This window comes from Dreissena polymorpha, chromosome 7 (assembly GCF_020536995.1).
Source record: "Dreissena polymorpha isolate Duluth1 chromosome 7, UMN_Dpol_1.0, whole genome shotgun sequence".
NCBI classification, from domain to species: domain Eukaryota; kingdom Metazoa; phylum Mollusca; class Bivalvia; order Myida; family Dreissenidae; genus Dreissena; species Dreissena polymorpha.
Window position 1 is genome coordinate 54,545,456 of NC_068361.1, and position 20,587 is coordinate 54,566,042.

Below are 20,587 nucleotides of genomic sequence, written 5' to 3' on the forward strand. Positions count from 1 at the left end.
GACCTGATCCGGTGTAGAAATTGCCTTGAATTTGTTTTAAAAACTGTAAAATATGTAAATGATTATTTAAGACTTTCCTTATTTTCCTCAAAATCCGGCGCTTCACGCGATTTTTTTCACCTCATAAAAGGCCAAGCCTTTTCACCAAATTAAGATTAAAAAACCTGCACTTATCACACATGATCATAATATTTTGAAACATTTTAATAATAAGTTATCCAAATAGTCGTTATTTACCAGTTAACGGCGTCTTTGAAATATAAGAAACACTATTTATATGCAATAATTTTTCCCAATTGAGCCAATTTTGCGATTAATTTTTTCCCAAAATGGGGGTTTTCACGACGCGAAATTCCCAAAATTCCAGTGTGGCGTTTTCCCAAAATGAAGCGGAAAAAGCCTGGTATATTTCATGCAAAGTTTTAATATGTCAAATTATGATGACAATATCATTACATCGCTTGAAGGGTCAAAATCAGATGGAGCGCTATTATATATAGAAATGGCATCACATTTAGCCTCATTCTAGAATTCTGCACATCACATGACTTTGCACTTTATAAATGTTGGCTTATTGAAAAAAGTATCAATTAGACACCAGCACATCGTCGCTGTCGTTCTCAAACCTTGTAGCTACAAAATGCCAACTTTTCAGGAGAGAGAAAAAAAACGTCTCATTTTTTTATAACGATGTTTTAGAAATTGAAATTCTGTAAAAATACCAAACAAATGAAGCTGCAAAATACGGTATAAGCCGTAGACGCGTAAGTCATACTGATAAGTCATACTGACAGTCAGACATGGTAGCTACGATATTTTGTCACCACAGTTTTGTCATTTTAATGAGGTACGACAATTCGTCCTGATAGGAAACCTCGTAGTTGCAAAAAAAAATAAATAATAAAAACGTTTTTGTCAAATTTGTCCAAACGAAACGACGTACCTATAGGTGAAATGGCGTCGCTACGACTTTTCGACCCAGAAAAAAGCCAACAATCATTCTACAACATTTCGTCATGTGGCTTATTCAAGGGCTCTGATTGGCGTAGAGCTACGAGATATAGCACAAAACACGCGCCAGACTTAATATATTCGGAAAAGACGAACAAATATTTTGAAAATTGTATAGCTACGAGGTATGAGAACGACAGTGACCACATGCTACAAATATTATTTAGAAGTAATCAAGCTAGGTGAATTGTTATGATAATTTTTTACAAGCTTACTTCTTTCCAACATCTGTAAACCAACCCAGGTTGTCGGCCAGCAGGTGATGGTTTTTGCATCCTTCACATGTGACGATCACAACCCCTTCTTCATATGCCTTTTTGGAGAACATGTGACCATTTCTTGTATCGCATACTTTACACTTGTAGGAAATAAACTTTTTTGTTACTATTTTTTCTTGGAGACTTTGAACAATTTGTTTAGTGGCAATGTTTTCACATGACAATATGCTGGATGTACTAAGGTTCCTGACAAACTGCCTATTCTCTCTCACATTGTTTACTAAGCCCACATCCGGGCACCTTTGAGTCGAAGGCCTCATCAACTGTCTTCTGTCGGACCCAGCAACTGCATGATGCAATGACCTTGAAAGATCAATGCGGCTTAAATTGTTTACCGATCCCCTTTGAAGGCGATATATAACTGAACTTAATAGCATAGTTTAACTTCGTTGTAATAACGTTTTAATGAGGAACTCAATGTTTTACACTTGCATGCTGTTTCCGGTCCCTCGACACATGCGCAATATGGCCTCCGTTTGCGTCAAAAAGTCTCTAAGCTATGTCAAATATTTAAAGTTTCGTCGTATTTTGAAACTCAATTGTTTTTCTTCAACCAGTTTTGGTGTACGACTACACAGCACTTCACAGATTGGTAGTGTTACAGGTATTGTTCCATAAATATTTATTTATATAACAGTCGGAAAAGGAAAATGAATGTCGCACCGGATAAAATGGCTGACAATGTCAAGGGTTACATACCACTGAATAGTTTCGGCGACTGATCCAAAAGGAAATAGTAATACTGAAATTATTGTACAATATTGTATAAATCTTTTTCTTGCACTGACTGACTGAACATTTATTGTACAATTTTGTATAAATCTTTTTCTTGCACTGACTGCGCGCTCTGTTAATAATAGCTGAAAGGGGAGTTAAACAGTATCCGAAGATAGATAGATTAACTATGCTCTAAAATATACATTAAATGCATCTTTTGATGATTTGAAAACCTGAAAGTTATAAAGCGTTGCAATACGAAACGATTGAATAATTTGGAAAGTTCTGTTGCTGTCATTATATTTTGGGAAACTACGAGGATAGTTCTGGCTACCATAACTTTAAATGTCACTTTTATGGTTTTTGACTGGTGCGACTCAGCTACTACGAGGATTGCTTATATAAGTAAAATATAAATCCGCACATAGCATGAGCACGGATAGTCAAGACAGAAGTGGTCTAAGCTGGAGACTTTTTACTCCAGGACTAGTAGTTCGAGTCAGTGGTTCGAGCCCAGTTGAGGGTCGTTAATTTTTTTTCATTTTTAGTTGGTAGCATAGCGACCCGCTAATGTTGTTACTCAAAATTTCAAGTCGGTTCGGCTTATCTACGGAGAGCCTACTACCTGCCACATCCGCGCGAGAAAGAGTTGTATAATTTATGCAACAGGTTTGAGTTCTCCAACTATATTCATTCACAAATGGAAACATTGTATGAATATCGTGTTAAATGTAATAGATTCAAACGGAGCTAATATAGAATGATTGTATTATACATGTCGCGGAAGAGATTGTTTATGAATGATTAAGATTGTTTATGAATGATAAAAATAGTCCACTTTCTGCTGCGTCTTCACGACGTAGTATTTTTGCTCAGCCCATTCATAATCTGAGGCTATTAATAGATGCGGCTGCTGATAAACAAGGGAGAGTCCAATTGCACGGGTGATAACGCAATAGTGTCAGGTGACGATTGTCTGAGGCTATTAATAGATTCGGTAAAACAACGCAATTGTATAAGGTTACGCTTGTTTATATTCTCAATTTATAAAACGTTGAACATGAGTTCAACAATAACATCAGGGATATGATAGACAACAACAAAAATGCTTCATAATTGCTAAAACTGAATATAACAAACAATTAAATATAACACGAATGATCTGTTTCCTAACCTCATTCATGCTTCTACAGCGGGGATTTCTGGGAAACGTTCTTTTGTTCTCAACAGATAGCGGCAATCTTTTGTATTTACGGGTGCTAATAACGCAATAGTAGAAGGTTAAGCTTGTTTATATTCACAGTTCTCAATTTATAAAACGTTTGACATGAGTTCACTTCACCAATTACTACAAGTATACTATAGACAATCTCAAAAATGCTTTATAATCGCTAAAACCGAAAACGACCAAATAGAACAAGAAATATCTTTTTTAAATGTAGTCGGCGTAAACGCTGACTTTGAAATAAAGTTTGCAATTTACTTTTGTAAATAAATAAATAAAATGAAAACAAAAGTTTAACTATTGTGGGTTTTTTTCACTTATAAGTTGCATATTCACCGCATGAAATGTGTGTTGTCAGTGTCAAACCACACATTAGTTTAAGAAGATAAAAAATATACTACAGGAGTGCACATCATGTGTCTTCACATGCCTTATTTTGAGTATATTTCTTCACTATCGAAATATATTGTATGTTAATGTTTGATTTAATTGCAGTTTTCTTTCGACACATTTAAATTACACTTTCATAGCCGCGTCATGCGAAAATGGGTCTTATGCGTTTCAACCAGCGTTTCTTAAACTCAACATGTGCATTTGCGCAGTCTGGTCAGAGGCTATGCTGTTCGCTATAAAATCACTCAATATGTTATGGTCTCATTATGTATCTCCTGACCAGACTGAGAGATGCGCAGGCTGAGTGGGCTATATATATGATGGGCGTATATGGAATGAGACCCACTTTCGCATGACGAGGGTCATTAAAAATCTCATTGCGAATTGTAAATGGCACATTTTAGCACAATGCTTTTCGATACCAAATTGAATTCAAAATAGCAAACTTGTTAATAAGGGCAGCCTATCCAGGCGTTCAGGAACGATTTCCAGACGTGCTGAAGGAGTACAGCAAACATTTTGGTTGGATAATTAAACGATTTTCTTCTTATTGTGACGCTATACTATTTTGGTAATGATTGTTTTCTCATCTTGAAAGCATAATTGAAATTCTGTGAAATAGATTTTAACGTGTAGTTGTAACTGGGCCACAATTTGTGTCGTTTGAACATTCAGAGAGTAGTCCGGAATTCCTTACACTGAACAGTGCTACATCCTTCGCGCTGAGCACAGACACAGTGATTTTGCCAAAGTTCAGAGGTTTTATCTCGAATCAGCCTATGAAATATTCGAAAATATTCATGCGTGTCTGCTGGCGTTATGTAAAAGTCATTAAGATGAAAAGCTGAGTAAAACAGCTACGCCGAAAAAGCGCATGAGTGCTCTAACCCTATGTTTAGGTAAGAGTTGTTGACACATAGTGAACTGCTAGGGTTACAAGTAATGCATAAACAACAATGTACGGGTCAACAGGGCTGTCTTGATGACTACCTTATTCGTGAGTAAAAAGTATTGCTCGCAGATTTATTATTTATTTATTTTTATCAATGATCTTCTTGTATATTTTGAATTTGTATAATTATGGTGTCAAAAATCAAAAGTTTTGTTAAGTGAATTTTCATCATGAAATTATATTCTTAGTGAGATAGGTATTCGATATTCCAACAATATTCATTTAATATGATGGTGAATGCAAATTGTCTTTATATTCAGTTCTCACTTTCACCATTTTCATCATACTTTCTATGCTTTCAGAATGTTCAAAAATGGGCCATGTGTATTTTGAAAAATGAATTGCATCTTAAATTATGCAATAGCGAGCAACTTCAGTGCCTTCAACGCTTTGATTTTAATTGTATTCTTGTTTTTTCTAGAAAATTTTTAGGTCCCATGTTTAAATTTATCAATATAAAGTATTTAATGACAAGCTTCAATACATGCCAAAATCTGAAAAGGCCCCTTTAAACAATTATTTGAATCATCAATGTTAGACAGCGGGAGATCTCTTGTTATCTAGCAGGAATACCTGAAAATTTTACAGTATTCTACAAAGTCACTTCTATTATGTAACACTTTTATAATTGTTATTTCTAAACAAGAAATACCTTGAAAAAAGATATAGGGCGTTGAATGTTGTCGGTGTTGATCATGATGAACAATAAAAGGTTATATCTCTGAGATCAAAGATAGCCAATGCTTTTTTTCTGCACAGTTCTTAGCTTCATCACACGCAAATCAAGTATGTGGTATTGGGCCAGATTTCGTGGCTGAGCTCGCATTATGAGATATTATTGATCATACATCTACAAAACAGAAATATAAAAGAGGAATGAAAATAAATGAAAACATATAGGTAAGCCAGTGACACACACATCATCCATACATTTTTTAAATATTTATACTTGCGTTCTTCAAACAGACCTGTTTAAGTGGTTTGTCTGACATTGTTATTTGATTCGAATGTTAATAGAATCGTGAAACATCGTGCTCATGCTAAATAAATTGGTCTTGATGGTGGAATATTTTCACAGTGTTTTGCATTTATATATGCAGTCATTTGCATATTTGAAGATTTTATATTGTTTTGCATTTATATATGCAGTCATTTGCATATTTGAAGATTTTATAGTAATAGTTTTATAGTTATTTGACCATTTGAAGGACTTCGCCTGGCTTCTTAGAATTTCAAAAAAAGTCGTCTAAAATTGGGCTGCTCTTTAATGGTTCGAAATCAATTATATATACAACCCATATGCCTTACAAATATAACAGATTGCCAAGGCTATATTATATTAAACATAATGCCTATTTCAATGCAGACTTTTGTTCCAAAGACAAACAGGAATCCAAGCTATAAGCATAAGATACAGGAAGTGTCCTGACTGTAGACAAAGTACCCAAGTTTGAATAAAAATCCTCAAGACAGATTAATGGATAACCGGTATATCCTATTAGCACTTTTTTCATGAGTGAGACTCATTACTTTAAAAGTAATCTGTGTGAAAGACATTTAATCATTTAGGGTAGTAAACCTACACTTAAGCTTTAAATAGTTTTTGGAAGAACTGATTGTTTTAATTTTGGAAACAATCCCAAAAGTGTACATATTTTTAATGGTATACACACATTTATAGTTGTGCAGATTTCCATAAGTTAACATTAGTATACAGACAGTTTACTGTCTTTTATAAACTTGCAATTTTTTTCGTTTTCGATTTCTATTGGTGTACATGTTATGATACTCAGTTTTAAGATTTTGAGGCACCATATGTTCATACACCCATATGTTATAACTTCCATCAATGCCTGTGTATTTGACTTTGTAGTATTTTTTGCCATTTTGATATCGATACTGCAGTATTTTATCAGGCTCTTTTTGCAAGACATTTTCGTCATTATTTGCAAGATCTGGCACTTGCTCCTCATTTGAAGTATCATCTTTTGTTATTGATTCTCCGTCAAAATATTTCTTTAGTCTGTTAGCATTTATTAATGATTTGCTTATTTTTCCATCTGCAATTGATTTTAATTGGTATGTATAATTTGGACCTATGTCAATGATCTCATATGGACCTTGGAATTTAGGTGTGAGTTTCTTTGATAGGCCAATCTTAACATTTTCTTTAGTCATTAAGACTTTGTCACCTATATTAAAGTTTGGTTCCTTAGATGTTTTGTCATGGTAGAGTTTTTGCTTTACTTGTTGTCCAAGGCGATTGGCTTTTACAATTGCATCTGTTAATTTGAGGTGCTCATTTAAACGTTGAACATGTTGCTTAACATTAACAGGCAAATTTTCTTTTGGCACAAGAGAAGTGTCTATAGGCAGTCTCATCTGTCTACCAAAAAGGACTTGGTAGGGTGTGTAGCCAGTGGAAGATGAGACTGAATTCCTGAAAGCCATCATTATTGTAGGAATGAAGTCTGACCAATTATCTTGGTTATCATTGCATAGAGATCTAAGTGCTTGACCAAGGCTACCATTTACACGCTCAACTACACTATTTGTTTGAGGGTGAAATGAGGATGTGTGATGTCTAGTCACTTGAAACTTTTCACAAACTGCTGCTACAAGTTTAGAGAGAAAGTTTGAGCCACGGTCACTGACTAGAATGTCTGGAGCGCCATACCGACAGAAAATTTCTTCAAATAAAAGTTTCGCTACTTCTGACGCTTCCTGTGTTCGAAGTGGAAATGCCTCACACCAACCAGAGAAAGAGTCTACCACAACTAAAATGTACTTGTGATTGTCTTTTGTGACAGGAAGGGGTCCAAGAATGTCAACATGAATTCTGGAAAAGCTATTAGATGCAACTGGCAGAGGACAGAGAGGGGCTTTATGGTTAGCATAATTCCTCTTAGACTTTTGACAAACAATGCAAGTATTAACATGGTTTTCAATGTCTACATACATCCCTGGCCAGTAATACTTGCTTCTAATTGCAAAATAGGTTTTATCAAAACCCAAATGAGCATGTTTTTCATGATAGGATTTCATGACATCTTCCCTTAAGTGTTTAGGAACAGCTACCTGTGAAAAAGGTTCGGAGTCCCGTTTCTTTTTCTTGTGTTTGGGGTCACAGATGTGATACAAGACATTGTCCTTTAGAAAGTACTGCTCAGACTTTATAACAATTGAGCGATGATTTTTGGTTTCATCTGGAAGTTTCTTGTGAACAAGGTAATCTAAAATTTCCTTTAACTCAGAACAAGCCCATTGTTGTTTTGAAAGATCTGATGAAAAATCATGCAAATCAACAGACTGCAGATCATCAACATCATCAACAATGTCCAACGCCGCCAGCAAGGGCACATCATGCAATACAGAATTTTGAGCAGAATAGCTGAATTCTACTTGTATAGATTGATGCTTTTTGCTGCTCAAGTCAACTGCATTAACAGAAGCACTGGTTGGATCAATGTCATATGATCGTCTGCTTAATGCATCAGCATTGGCATTTTTAAGCCCTGGTTTGTGAATGATGTCAAAGTCATAACTTTGCAGCTTAAGAGACCATCGACCTTTCCTGCCAGTCAAGTCTTTGAGATTTTGAATAAATTTCATTCCCATATTGTCAGTATAAACAGTGAATTTAGAATTTGCTAAGTATGGATGGAATTGACTTATGGCCTCAATAAGTGCTAAACATTCTTTTTCATAAATGCTCCATTTTAGTTCGTTACCCCTAAGTGAGCGACCTCCATAAGAAATCACTCTTTCTTTCTTTTCATCATCTAACTGACCTAACACAAAGCCTATGGCTGAGTCAGATGCGTCAGTAGAGAGAATGAAAGGTTTTGACATGTCAGGGAACACTAAAATTGGAGTTGAAATTAGTTTTTCCTTTAATGTTTGAAAAGCTAGTTCACATTTGTCAGTCCACTTAAAAGGAATTTCTTTCTTAAGGAGTTCATTAAGAGGACTAGCTATTGCTGCAAAGCCTGCTATGAATTTTCTGTAGTAGTTACATAAACCAAGAAATTCACGGACATTACGTTGGGTTTTTGGTCTTGGAAAAGTTTTAACACATTCTATTTTCTTTGGATTGACCTCAATGCCGGTGCTTGTGAATAAATGTCCAAGATATTCAACGCGGCTTGCTGCAAAATTGCACTTTTTGGGTTGTAATTTTAAATTAGCTTGCCTTAGTCTATTGAAAACTAGCTCTAAATGTTCTAAATGTTGGTCAAAGTTAGAAGAGTGGATCATGATATCATCAACATAAACAAGTGCAAATTTGAAATTGATACCTCTTAAGACCTGAGCCATTACCATTTGAAAAGCTACAGGTGCATTTCGAAGACCATATGGAAGGCGTTTGAAACTATAACTACCTTTATGTGTAACAAATGTTGTTTTATGCTTTGTCTCAGGGTCTAATGGAATTTGGTGAAAACCACTCTTCAAGTCCAACACAGTGAAAATTTTAGAATTTTGCTCAGAAACAGAATCAACAACATCTTCGAACCTCGGCAAAGGGAAATTGATTGGTTGAGTTACAGCATTGAGACGCCTATAATCAATTGCAAATCTGAAAGTGTTATCTCTCTTTCTGCACAAAATGACTGGGGCTGCCCACATGGAATCTGATGGTTCAATAATGTCATTGTCTAACATATCCTTGACTTGTGACTCTATTTCTGCCTTAGCCTGAGGGGACTCTCTATAAGGAGGTTGACGCTGTGGAACAGCATCACCAGTTTCAATCCTATGATGATGTAAATCAGTACACCCTAGTTCTGATGTATCTTTAGCAAACATATCCCTGTTTGAAGCAATAAACCGTTTCAATTTTTGTTTCTGTTCAATAGTAAGAAATTGGCCATCAACATCAATACCCAAGTCATTGAGAATGGTATTCACCTCAACTTCTGTCAAGACATGAACACCAGGTTCGCACAGATCATCATCATCATCGTCATCATCATCATCATCATCATCATCATTTAATTTTCTAATTGAGTCCTCATGGACAGGAATGAGTTTTCCAATCACAGTATTTGCTTTAAGATGCACATCACAAGGTAAGGGATTCATTAGCAAACATGAACTCTTGCCATTAGTCGGCTTTACAACAACCCTACCTAAAGCAATGCTTTTTGACATTAGGGAATTAACAGCTTCGACCAAAACAACCTGACCAGTTTTAAACTTTGAACATTTAATTGGCACACACACCTGAGAGCATGCCTCTATGGTCAAACTATTCTGTAGCCTTGCTAACCCAACCTTAGGAGCGGAAATCATGTTTATTGATCTTTTGGTTTGATTTGCTTTGAACTGTAAACTCTCAAAGTCCAGAACACACTTATTTTTTGTTAGAAAATCCATTCCAAGTATTAAAGCCTGATGAATGTGGTCAAAGACATAGAATTTCTGTGAAAATGAATCTTCTCCCATTTTAATGTCTAATATAATTGTGCCCTTAACTTTGATCATTTTGCCACTGACACCTACAACCCATAAATGGTCACTTGCATTGAGGTGTTTGATATCCGGTCGGATTTTTTTCAAGAGGGATTTGCTAATGCATGACAAATTCGCACCTGAGTCAACTAATGCTTTAAGCTGTCTAGTACCTATTGTTATTTGGATGAAGTTGTTTAGTAGGTTTGTTTCTGTTGAAACATTTGAAATTGATGGGACTGATTTATTATTTTTGCCTTGATTGGAATTACTTTTCAGACTAGACTTTTTGTTTTCAATGTTTGATCGTTTTATTGAAGTTTTAGCATTAGTTTTATCGATTGAATGCTTATTTTGTTGCACAGAATATTTGTCAGATTTGGACCTTTCCAGATGGTTCCCTCTGTAACCACTGGCAGGTGGAAATTGTCATCTGTTATTAGCTTTCAACCAATGAAAACATGCCTTTTGAATGTGACCTTGTTTGTTACAGAAATAGCAAGTTTTAGATTTTGCCCAACATTTTGAAATTTGATGAAGTTTGCTATCACCGCAAGCTGTACATTTTGAATTGATGCTTTTAAAAGTACTCCTAGTATTAGACCTTTGTTCAACATAATTTTGTATATTAGAAGGTGTTGCTTCAACAGCATTTACAGAATTTTGTGTGAACATTAAATTTTCAACTTTGTTGTGTAGGTCAAGTAAATTAACATTGCCTAGTGCATTCCGCACAATACCAGTAATTAAAGTAGCTGATAAATTTGCCTGAGGGGGGTTTAACTCATGTGCACTTTCAGACTGCTCAGAGGTTTTTAAAAGCTCATCTAAATTGCTTGGAGGATTTCTTATTAAATCAGCCCTAATATGCGGGAGTAACCCACAATGAATTGCACTAAAAATAGTGTCTTGGGCAATACCTGCCTTAAGTGCCTTGTTCTCAACTTCATAAACAAAATCTTTAACTTTTTGATTCTGGCTCTGTTTCATTTGAAAAATTTCAGAAGTTGTATGTATTAAATCAACTTTTTGAGAAAATCTCCTTAAAAACTGAGTTTTTAACAATTCAAAATCTTCTTTAATGTCCTCAGAGAGACTAATGAACCAATCAAATGCAGACCCCAATGTTAAAAAGAACCCAAAACATTGTGCCAATTGGCTTGGGGAAGTTTTTGAAATACCACCAATGTAAATATATCTTTCTAACCAAGCCCTTGCGTCATCCTTCTTGGGGTCAAATCTACCAACACTATCAACAGAAAAGGGCCTACCTGCAAATTCCATGGGTCCTGCACGTCTGATGTCAGGAGAAGCTTGGGTTGACTTCTGCAGTGGGCACTGTCTTCTGAGGCTGGTTGAGTCCTGGGTGGTGGTAGACTCCTCTGACGGGTCAACGGTGGGGGTGGTATCCTCTGATTGGTCCTGGGTTGGGGTTGTTTCCTGTGATGGGTCCTGGGTCTGGTTCGTTTCCTCTGACCGGTCCTGGTTTGGGGTGGTCTCCCCTGAACTGTCCTGGATTGGGGTCGATCTCAGCAAGTAGGGTCCTGGAGCAGTCGGCCTCCTCAGCATGAAGAATTCAGGGATCTTGTAGTATACCCGTATTCTCCACCAGTTTTGACAACTTTTGTTGTGAGTTTGTTGTCAAGATAAGTTGTTAAGAAGTGTTTTGTTTATAAGCGTTTTGTTTATATATTATTCAGTTATTTGGAATACGATTTGCTCATTGAATTGTCTTTTGAAAATTGAATATTGAACTCGAATAATTTTGATGTAACGACTCCTTGATGTAGTTTAACTTTTTCTGTGAGAGGTTTGGGAGGAAGCCGGACTGCAACGCCAAATAGAAAAACACCATTTATTTACAAAGAAGGAATGCAGTCAAATATACAAATACAATACACAAATTACTTAAAATCACTAATACAAGATTACATAGGGAATTTAAGTTTATAGAGCCACTCGCTTTGAAAGTAAATATGAATTGACTTAAACTGTAACAAACATAATTATTAAACTGATATAAATTAACAGACTTAATTCTATTGCATTTAAATTCATAACTGACTTATCATTGAAACTGACAAAAATTCTGAATAAATAATTATATTACCATAAAACAGTTAAGTATTTGAAACTTGAAGTAAAACAATTTGAATCAACTATAATGTAGTAAAATCAGTTTCTTACCTGCAACGCCAAATAGAAAAACACCATTTATTTACAAAGAAGGAATGCAGTACAGATGGAGGTCTGCATTTCCTTTTTATACTAGTTTGGTGTAACCTAGGAATTTGTTGCATAATTGGCGTTACCAGGTGGTTATAGAAAACCAATACAGAAAACATTTGTTGTCAAATCAAATCCACAATAAACAACACTATTATAAAGAAACCTTGATAAATAAGTAATACATATTGCATCATGAAAATGTTTGTTGATTTGCATGGAATGTTGTACCAATACAATGACAAAGGCTACGAGACAAACTTGTTAATAACAACCAGTAATCTTATATCAGTAAGAATGCATTATAACAGGTTTCTTAGTTCAAGTAACTGCTTATTACAAATGTCTTTGTACATGGATCCACAATCAGCTGTGAAACTGTAAAGTTATGCAATAAGCTTTATAAGCATTATTCAGAAAATTGGAAATATGCAATAAGCTTTTATAATCATTATTGATAAAATTAGAAAGTTACAATATTAGTAACAACCTGGGGGGCAAAGGGACAAATCCCTATGGTTATTCCCTAAAGTTTGATGTTTTAGATATTGAATACTTTCAGTTGTAAAATATGTATTGTTAACAATACATATTTTACAACTGAAAGTATTCAATATCTAAAACATCAAACTTTAGGGAATAACTCGCTTTTAGCAAGAGGTAACTGAAGAATTTTAATATATAAAATAATCACCAAATATTTAGACTTGCATGTAGAATGAACAATTGTAATACATACAAAATACTGAACTTATATCACGTATACAAGTAAAGTAGAAAAACAATAAATGTCTTACCTGTAAGTCAGAGCAACATTAACTGTAGAACTTTATTGACACAAACACACAGCAAGATGGCAATAGAGCAGAGGTATTGAATCCATTCTGCGTTTGGCTTATATAGGAGTTGGTTGCCATCTGCTGTTGTTATGGTCACATTTGGTTTAGATTTGCTCTGACCCACAATTAGGTAATGACAACAAAGTATGATGTAACATCAAAAGGGAGCTTTGATTAAGATGCCAATAACAGGCTGTCATTTAAGATCTCAACATGAATAATTTGTTTGTGACTTAATTTATGTTATGTTATAATCTTTTACATGCATTGTTGACAATATTGGAATATTGAAAAAGTGTTACAGCAAAACTGTAGAAGGATGTAATGTTGATGCAATAATCTTTAACAAGCATTGTTGCTTATATTGGAAATATTGGAAAGGTATTTGATGATTCTCTTAACAATAAGTGATGTAAATATGTTGTATAATATTGCATTTACAACTAAGATTGAGTTACCCCCAAATATCATATTGCCAGAGATTGACAAGAAAACAGACATCAAGTGTAGCTGTACAAGATCATGAAACCCTACAACAATAAACAAATATACAAATGACATATACTATTAAACAAATATTCAAATGGTCTAATAACTATAAAACTATTACTATAAAATCTTCAAATATGCAAATGACTGCATATATAAATGCAAAACAATATAAAATCTTCAAATATGCAAATGACTGCATATATAAATGCAAAACACTGTGAAATCATTTCTAATTAAATTAATCTAAACTGGTACGTATCATGTAATTGTTGAAAACACATTAAGAATCTTTGATTGATATACCCTAATAATATCTAGAATATTTTCATTAAATATCTTTCTGATCAAAATAAACTTTCTAGTTCACCTAGCGTTTAGAGAGCGATTTTGTTACTGACTAAGAACTGACCTTGATACCTTGCGGTTTGGAATGCAATACATTTAAGTGAGGTAAAGATTCTTCTGCTGGAACGATGGCTTCTTTAAAGCTTTATACATTTACATGTTTAACAGTCAATTTCGAAAACAAATTAACAAATTATCTTCAAAGCGTATATCAGGTTATTGAACAACAATACTTATAATGATCTAAAATATAAGAGTTCACAGAATGGAATATGGTAGTAATTACTAAATATGATAACACAGCCTTTAAGTACAAACGCTCAGGCGCTGACAATCTTCTAAATATTAAGGGGCGCACACAAACTGTATTGATGTCGAAAGTTTAGTGTGAAACTGTTCTATCTCTCAAGCCCTATTATTAGAGATAAAATTGTTTCATGCTGAACACGCAGTAAACATCATTGCAAAACGCACTGTAGTACCCCTTTTCATACCCTATACTTCCAAAAAATAGAAAGTCAATTGAATAACATAATTATTAATGTAGATGTTAAAACTGTTTGTAGATTGCACATTTTCTACATCGAAAAAGTTTCAGGCCTACAAGCAGGAATTTTATATTCAAATTGATTGGATGCTTACAAAGGTCAGCTAAGGTGAAAAGCTGGGTTTAACAGCTACGCCGAAAAAATGCTCAAGATGTTAACTGAAAATTTTGCAGATTGCTGTTTGATACAGATAACATTTTTTTGACAAGGTTGCATTAACATCTTTCATCTTTGACCCTTTCACAATTCCTGAGCATGTGCATGTGTGGTTTTCTCCTGCTACAAATTGAAGTTTGCGAACAATTGTTTCCCAGGACAATTTGATCAGAAAAACATATACATAATGTTTTAATATTTGATTATAAAGTTTGGGTGCACAATAAGACGACTTCAGAAGGGTGAACTATAAAAGCAGCCATGTAGTTTAACACAGGCTCAAACCTGAGCATGTGCAAGATATCTAATATCTCTTCACAAATAACAATCGTTTACTAAGCTTAAACAAAAATTCTGTCTACTGGTTTGTTTTTTTTAACCTTTTTTTGACAAGTTAAAGATGGTCATAAAAGGTACAACCATCGTACCGTTCTAGCTTACCGGAACTTGAATAGATCTGTACTGGGGGCAGGGATTAACAGTATGTTATAATTCTGCTTACATGTATATTATGGGTTTTGGATGAGATAAATGTGTCAATCTGTTGTCAGAGCAATAAGTTGACATAAATGAAACTGACCAGGCAACCAGGAATGGATACTTATTTATTTAATGTTTGATTGAAATCAACAGTTAAATGATTTTCACTCCAAATAATAATTTTAGATTGTGTCATTTTGTTAGTTTTTATTATGTTCCCCACCACTATAGTGGGGGACATATTGTTTTTGCCCTGTCTGTTGGTTGGTTGCTTGGTTGCTTGGTGTGTTTGGGCAAACTTTAACATTTGCAATAATGAAGATAGCAACTTCATATTTGGCATGCATGTGTATCTCATGGAGCTGCACATTTTGAGTGGTGAAAGGTCAAGGTCATCCTTCAAGGTCAAAGGTCAAATATATGGGCCAAAATCGCTCATTTAATGTACTTTTTTGCAGTATTGAAGATAGCTACTTGATATTTGGCATGCATGTGTTATCATGGAGCTGCACCTTTTGAGTGGTGAAAGGTCAAGGTCATCCTTCAAGGTCAAAGGTCAGATATATGGGGACATAGTGTTTCACAAACACATCGCTTGTTTTTATTTTAGATTTAAATTGCTCTTTAAATGATAATTCATTGAAAACACTATGATATATTAAAATCAGTTTTATCAGTTCATACTCCAACGTGTGACAAAATCAGGTGATAAATAATCATTTAATTATGATAAATATTAGAAATTCCCCTGAATGGGTTTTGATGATGTTTATCATTTGGAACCACTTAAGGCAACTTGCAATTGTATTAAACAGGAACCTTTTTTTTCAGCAATGTTTGGTTACCTGTTGACAGGCGTGCTTAGTTGTTACTTAACACAGAACCTATGCGAGAACCCTTACATCTGAAGATTGCCTTAGTCACTTCTGTTACATGGCTTTTAAACTTTATAGTCATCAGGTCTTTGTGAGGAGGTGGGGACTCTTCCAATTGTTTTATCTGTATGTGTCAGAGGAAGATGGTGCCACCCAGAGAGGTCAGTACAGAGGTCACAGGCCAACCACCCCACTCCAGAAGACCCTACTCACCCTGGGCTCAGCTGCCATGGCCATCCTGCACCCAGACAGGGGAGGTAAGCATGTCCATATTGCATCCATACAGGGGAGGTAAGCATGGCCATCCTGCACCCAGACACGGGGGGTAAGCATAGCCATCCTGAACCCAGACAGAGGAGGTGAGCATGGCCATCCTGCACCAAGAAACGGGAGGTAAGCATGGCCAGCCTGAACCCATACAGGGGAGGTAAGCATGGCCAGCATGAACCCATACAGGGGAGGTAAGCATGGCCATCCTGCACCAAGAAACGGGAGGTAAGCATGGCCAGCCTGAACCCATACTGGGGAGGTAAGCATGGCCAGCCTGAACCCATACAGGGGAGGTAAGCATGGCCATCCTGAGTCCATACAGGGGAGGTAAGCATGGCCATCCTGAACCCATACAGGGGAGGTAAGCATGGCCAGCCTGAACCCATACAGGGAAGGTAAGCATGGCCAGCCTGAACCCATACAGGGGAGGTAAGCTTGGCCAGCTTGAACCCATACAGGGGAGGTAAGCATGGCCAGCCTGAACCCATACAGTGGAGGTAAGCATAGCCATCCTGCATCCTGATAGGAGAGGTAAGCATTCCATCCTGCGCTCAGAAAGGGAGGTAAGGCATTACTCATTTGCATTTACCATTTAATGTTTAAGATTTTTGTTGTTAGATAAACTGCTAATATAAGGACTGCCATGCTGTTACTTGTTTTCTCAGACAACAGATATATTTTATGTTGAAGTACAATTATACTTTTTGCCGCAAGAACATAAAAAAATACTAGATTAGAGAAAATACATATTGCAAAGAATCAGTGTGATATTATTTATTTTTGTTTTCCACAAACAAACTTCAAAAGTGCTAGCAAATAATCTTCTGATAACGGTTATTGTGTTTATTCCAAAGAATTACCGATTTTATCTTTATTCACACATATGATGATTTACAACACTAAACTAAACATCCAGAAACATAACCAGTTTTATGACATGAATGCTATTAACGTTTTAATGTTGACATATCAGATTTTCAAGCCATGTGAAAAATTGAAATCCTATTGAAATCAGTGTGATGATGTAAATTACATCAGTGGGTAACATTACTTGTGTGTTGTTCCCTCTTAAGTAAGAATGGTTTTTTGCTTGTTTGATGAAATTTTCTTTTGAATTCTGACCACAGACATGATAGCTACTCTTGGTGATGTGACAGCAGAGACAGCTTTAAAGCAAATCAAGCAGAAAATGGAGTCGGATCCTATTGGACAACAGATCTTGAGGTGCTTTCGTAAATAGGTTTATTTGAAGTACATGTATAAACAAAAAACTGTTTCTGAAAAATTGTTAGAATGGACATGTTCAATCAAAACGGTACCAAAAATATGTTATTCTGTGGCTTCATTACCACCACAAACACATTTTTGTTGGTATACAAGAATGGAGGGGGGGAATACCTGTCAGTCTGTGAGTCGATCGGTCGGTTGGTTGGTCGATTGGTCTGTCACGTTGAACATGTGTACTTTGTGTTGAGAAATATTCTCTTAGTTTTCTTCTTATCAGCATGAATAGTTATATGCTGTTTATACTTTGTGTAGAATTGCATTAAGAAATTTTAATGTTTATTTATGTTGCAATATTCTTTGCAGAGTTATGTGCCCTTAAATTTACAGGGCTTACTCTGCCATTTGGTAAATTGGCCAATTGCTACACATTGAGCAACTTGGCTGAAGGAAGTTTTATTGTGCTACAATTTTTTCTTCTTAAAAAAACATTTAAATAGCCAAATTAGGAAGTTTTTGAAAAAATTTGGATGTTTACGTCATTTTACATGTGGACTGTTCTAGTTTAATGTTTTTAACATAAAATGTTTTTTATCATTCACATTCATTGGATCATCATTCAGAGCTCCAGATAAGGGTCGTATTTTCGTAATTACGAATTATTTTCAAGTCCGTTACGTATTTATTTAAAAATCTTGTCGTACCATTAAGAATTACAAAATCAAGTTACGAATATTATTTTTACATCGGTTCGTATCGATTTTTAGCTCACCTGAGCGATAGCTCGAGGTGAGCTATTGTGATCACTCAGCGTCCGGCGTCCGTCCGTCTGTCCGTAAACAATTTGTAAACATCTTCTTCTACTAAACCATTGAGCCAATTTCAACTAAATTTCATGTGGAGCATCCCTAGGTCATGGGACAAAAGAATTGTTTAAAAAAATTTGATCGCATAACCAAGATGGCCGCCATGACCATATATGGTAAAAACCTTAAAAAATCTTCTTGTCAGAAACCGCTCATCAGATTTTCAAAAAATTTCACAGGGATGACCTTTGAGGGCTCCCCTGAAAAAGTTGTTCAAAGAAATTTGATTCGTCAAAAAACATAACCGCAGAAGCTCGTTGAACTTTGCATGTTTATTCGTTTTTGCCTATTTTTTTAATGATAATTTTAGAATGCATACGCGGCCAACAGGGCACACTCTGAACAATATTACTGAAGCAACTGGTCTGTAATCCTAAATCTATAATTATCAGTCCAATGAAACATCATCCTTTTAGTAAAATACAGTGGATCAGTAAAAATATTATCAGAATATGAGATTTTTTGTATATTTTGTATATTAAATATTGTGTTAATGCTTAATTTTGTTGATTAATATAAATATAAGTAGGACAGGGGAGGTAATACACTACAGGGAAACAAATGCAATAAGTTTAAATTTATAGTTACAGATTTGCCTCCCTTGTAATATATTTAAATTTTACCAAATGTAAGGCTAATTGCATTTTTGTAATGCATACTACTACTACTACTACTACTACTACTACTACTACTGCTGCTGCTGCTGCTTCTGCTGCTGCTGCTACTACTACTACTACTACTACTTCTACTACTACTACTACTACTACTACTACTACTACTACTACTACTATTTCTTCTACCACCACCACCACCACCACCACCACCACCACCACCACCACCACCACCACCACCACCACCATTCACAGTGACAAAAAACGTATTCAGTGACAAAAAACGTATTTACACAATGGCTGCTACTACAACTTATAGCCCATATAGGGGGGAATGCATGTTTTACAAACAGCCCTTGTCTTTTGTTATTTTGTGGTATCTGGTTAAAACCTGAACTAAAGCTCAGCCTATTTTGTAATCTCTTGCATTATTTATAAGTGTTTAATATATTGGGTGGTTGTGATTTATTTTTTTATTTTTTTTCATCAATCACTTTTTGTAAATTCATTGAGCACTTAATCATGGTTTGTTGTTTTTTTCATCGATATTTACATACAATACTTTTGTTATAAATTTCCAAGAATTATGTAGACTTTCGATCAGGAATAAATTAATTGGTATTGATGTTTGTTTTTCATAAGCTATGGCATAACGGATTCCTTTACCTCCGTTAATTTGAAATCCATTATTATTATTTTTGTGAGATGTTCAAAGCATTTGACCGTTTCCCTTTTGATGGTTATTAGTTATTTTTACATGCAATTCTTTATACATTATAAACAGCAAATATATGATAATTGAATTATCGGTTGAATCATTATAATAAGTTTCTGTGCATTTTTTATTATTGAACAAAGCAATACATAGTGTAAATGTTATTATAGACCACAATATTTTTAGCTCACCTGAGCGATAGCTCGAGGTGAGCTATTGTGATCACTCAGCGTCCGGCATCCGTCCGTCCGTCCGTCCGTCTGTAAACAATTTGTAAACATCTTCTTCTACTAAACCATTGAGCCAATTTCAACTAAATTTCATGTGGAGCATCCCTAGGTCATGGGACAAAAGAATTGTTAAAAAAAATTTGATCACATAACCAAGATGGCCGCCATGACCATATATGGTAAAAACCTTAAAAAATCTTCTTGTCAGAAACCGCTCATCAGATTTTCAAAAAATTTCACAGGGATGACCTTTGAGGGCTCCCCTGAAAAAGTTGTTCAAAGAAATTTGATTCGTCAAAAAACATGGCCGCAGGAGCTCGTTGAACTTTGCATGTTTATTCGTTTTTGCCTATTTTGTGAAAACTTTCAAAAATCTTCCACATTTTTTGTCCGATCCTTTCCAAATTTGCACAGTGTCTTTATATCAATGAGGACACGAACCCTACAAAAAATGAGCATTATTGGTCCATGAAGTACAGAATTACCTCCACTTGAATTGAGAAAATGGTGTTTATGCAATAAAGTCCAAATTTTTCATCTAATTCTTTCCAAACTTGCAAGGATTTAGCATGATTCAAACAAGGGAAACAACTACGGTTTATGCATGTTCTTTTTATTACAGATTTGCCTCCCTTTAATTCATTAAAAATCTCATTTTACAGCAGAGATTCCAAATCTGA

The 20,587-nt window shown here is 35.2% G+C and overlaps 1 protein-coding gene across 1 annotated transcript in view; it reads left to right on the forward strand.

Moving 5' to 3' along the window:
* The first annotated feature begins 1,477 nt into the window (after positions 1 to 1,477).
* Positions 1,478 to 20,587, forward strand: part of LOC127838327 (ubiquinone biosynthesis protein COQ4 homolog, mitochondrial-like) — a 25,454-nt gene continuing 6,344 nt past the window's right edge. The window contains exons 1-3 of the mRNA XM_052366024.1: positions 1,478 to 1,893; positions 16,129 to 16,248; positions 17,389 to 17,485. Coding sequence (XP_052221984.1) covers positions 1,695 to 1,893; positions 16,129 to 16,248; positions 17,389 to 17,485 — 416 coding nt within the window. The 5' untranslated portion in view covers positions 1,478 to 1,694. The remainder of the gene's footprint in view (positions 1,894 to 16,128; positions 16,249 to 17,388; positions 17,486 to 20,587) is intronic.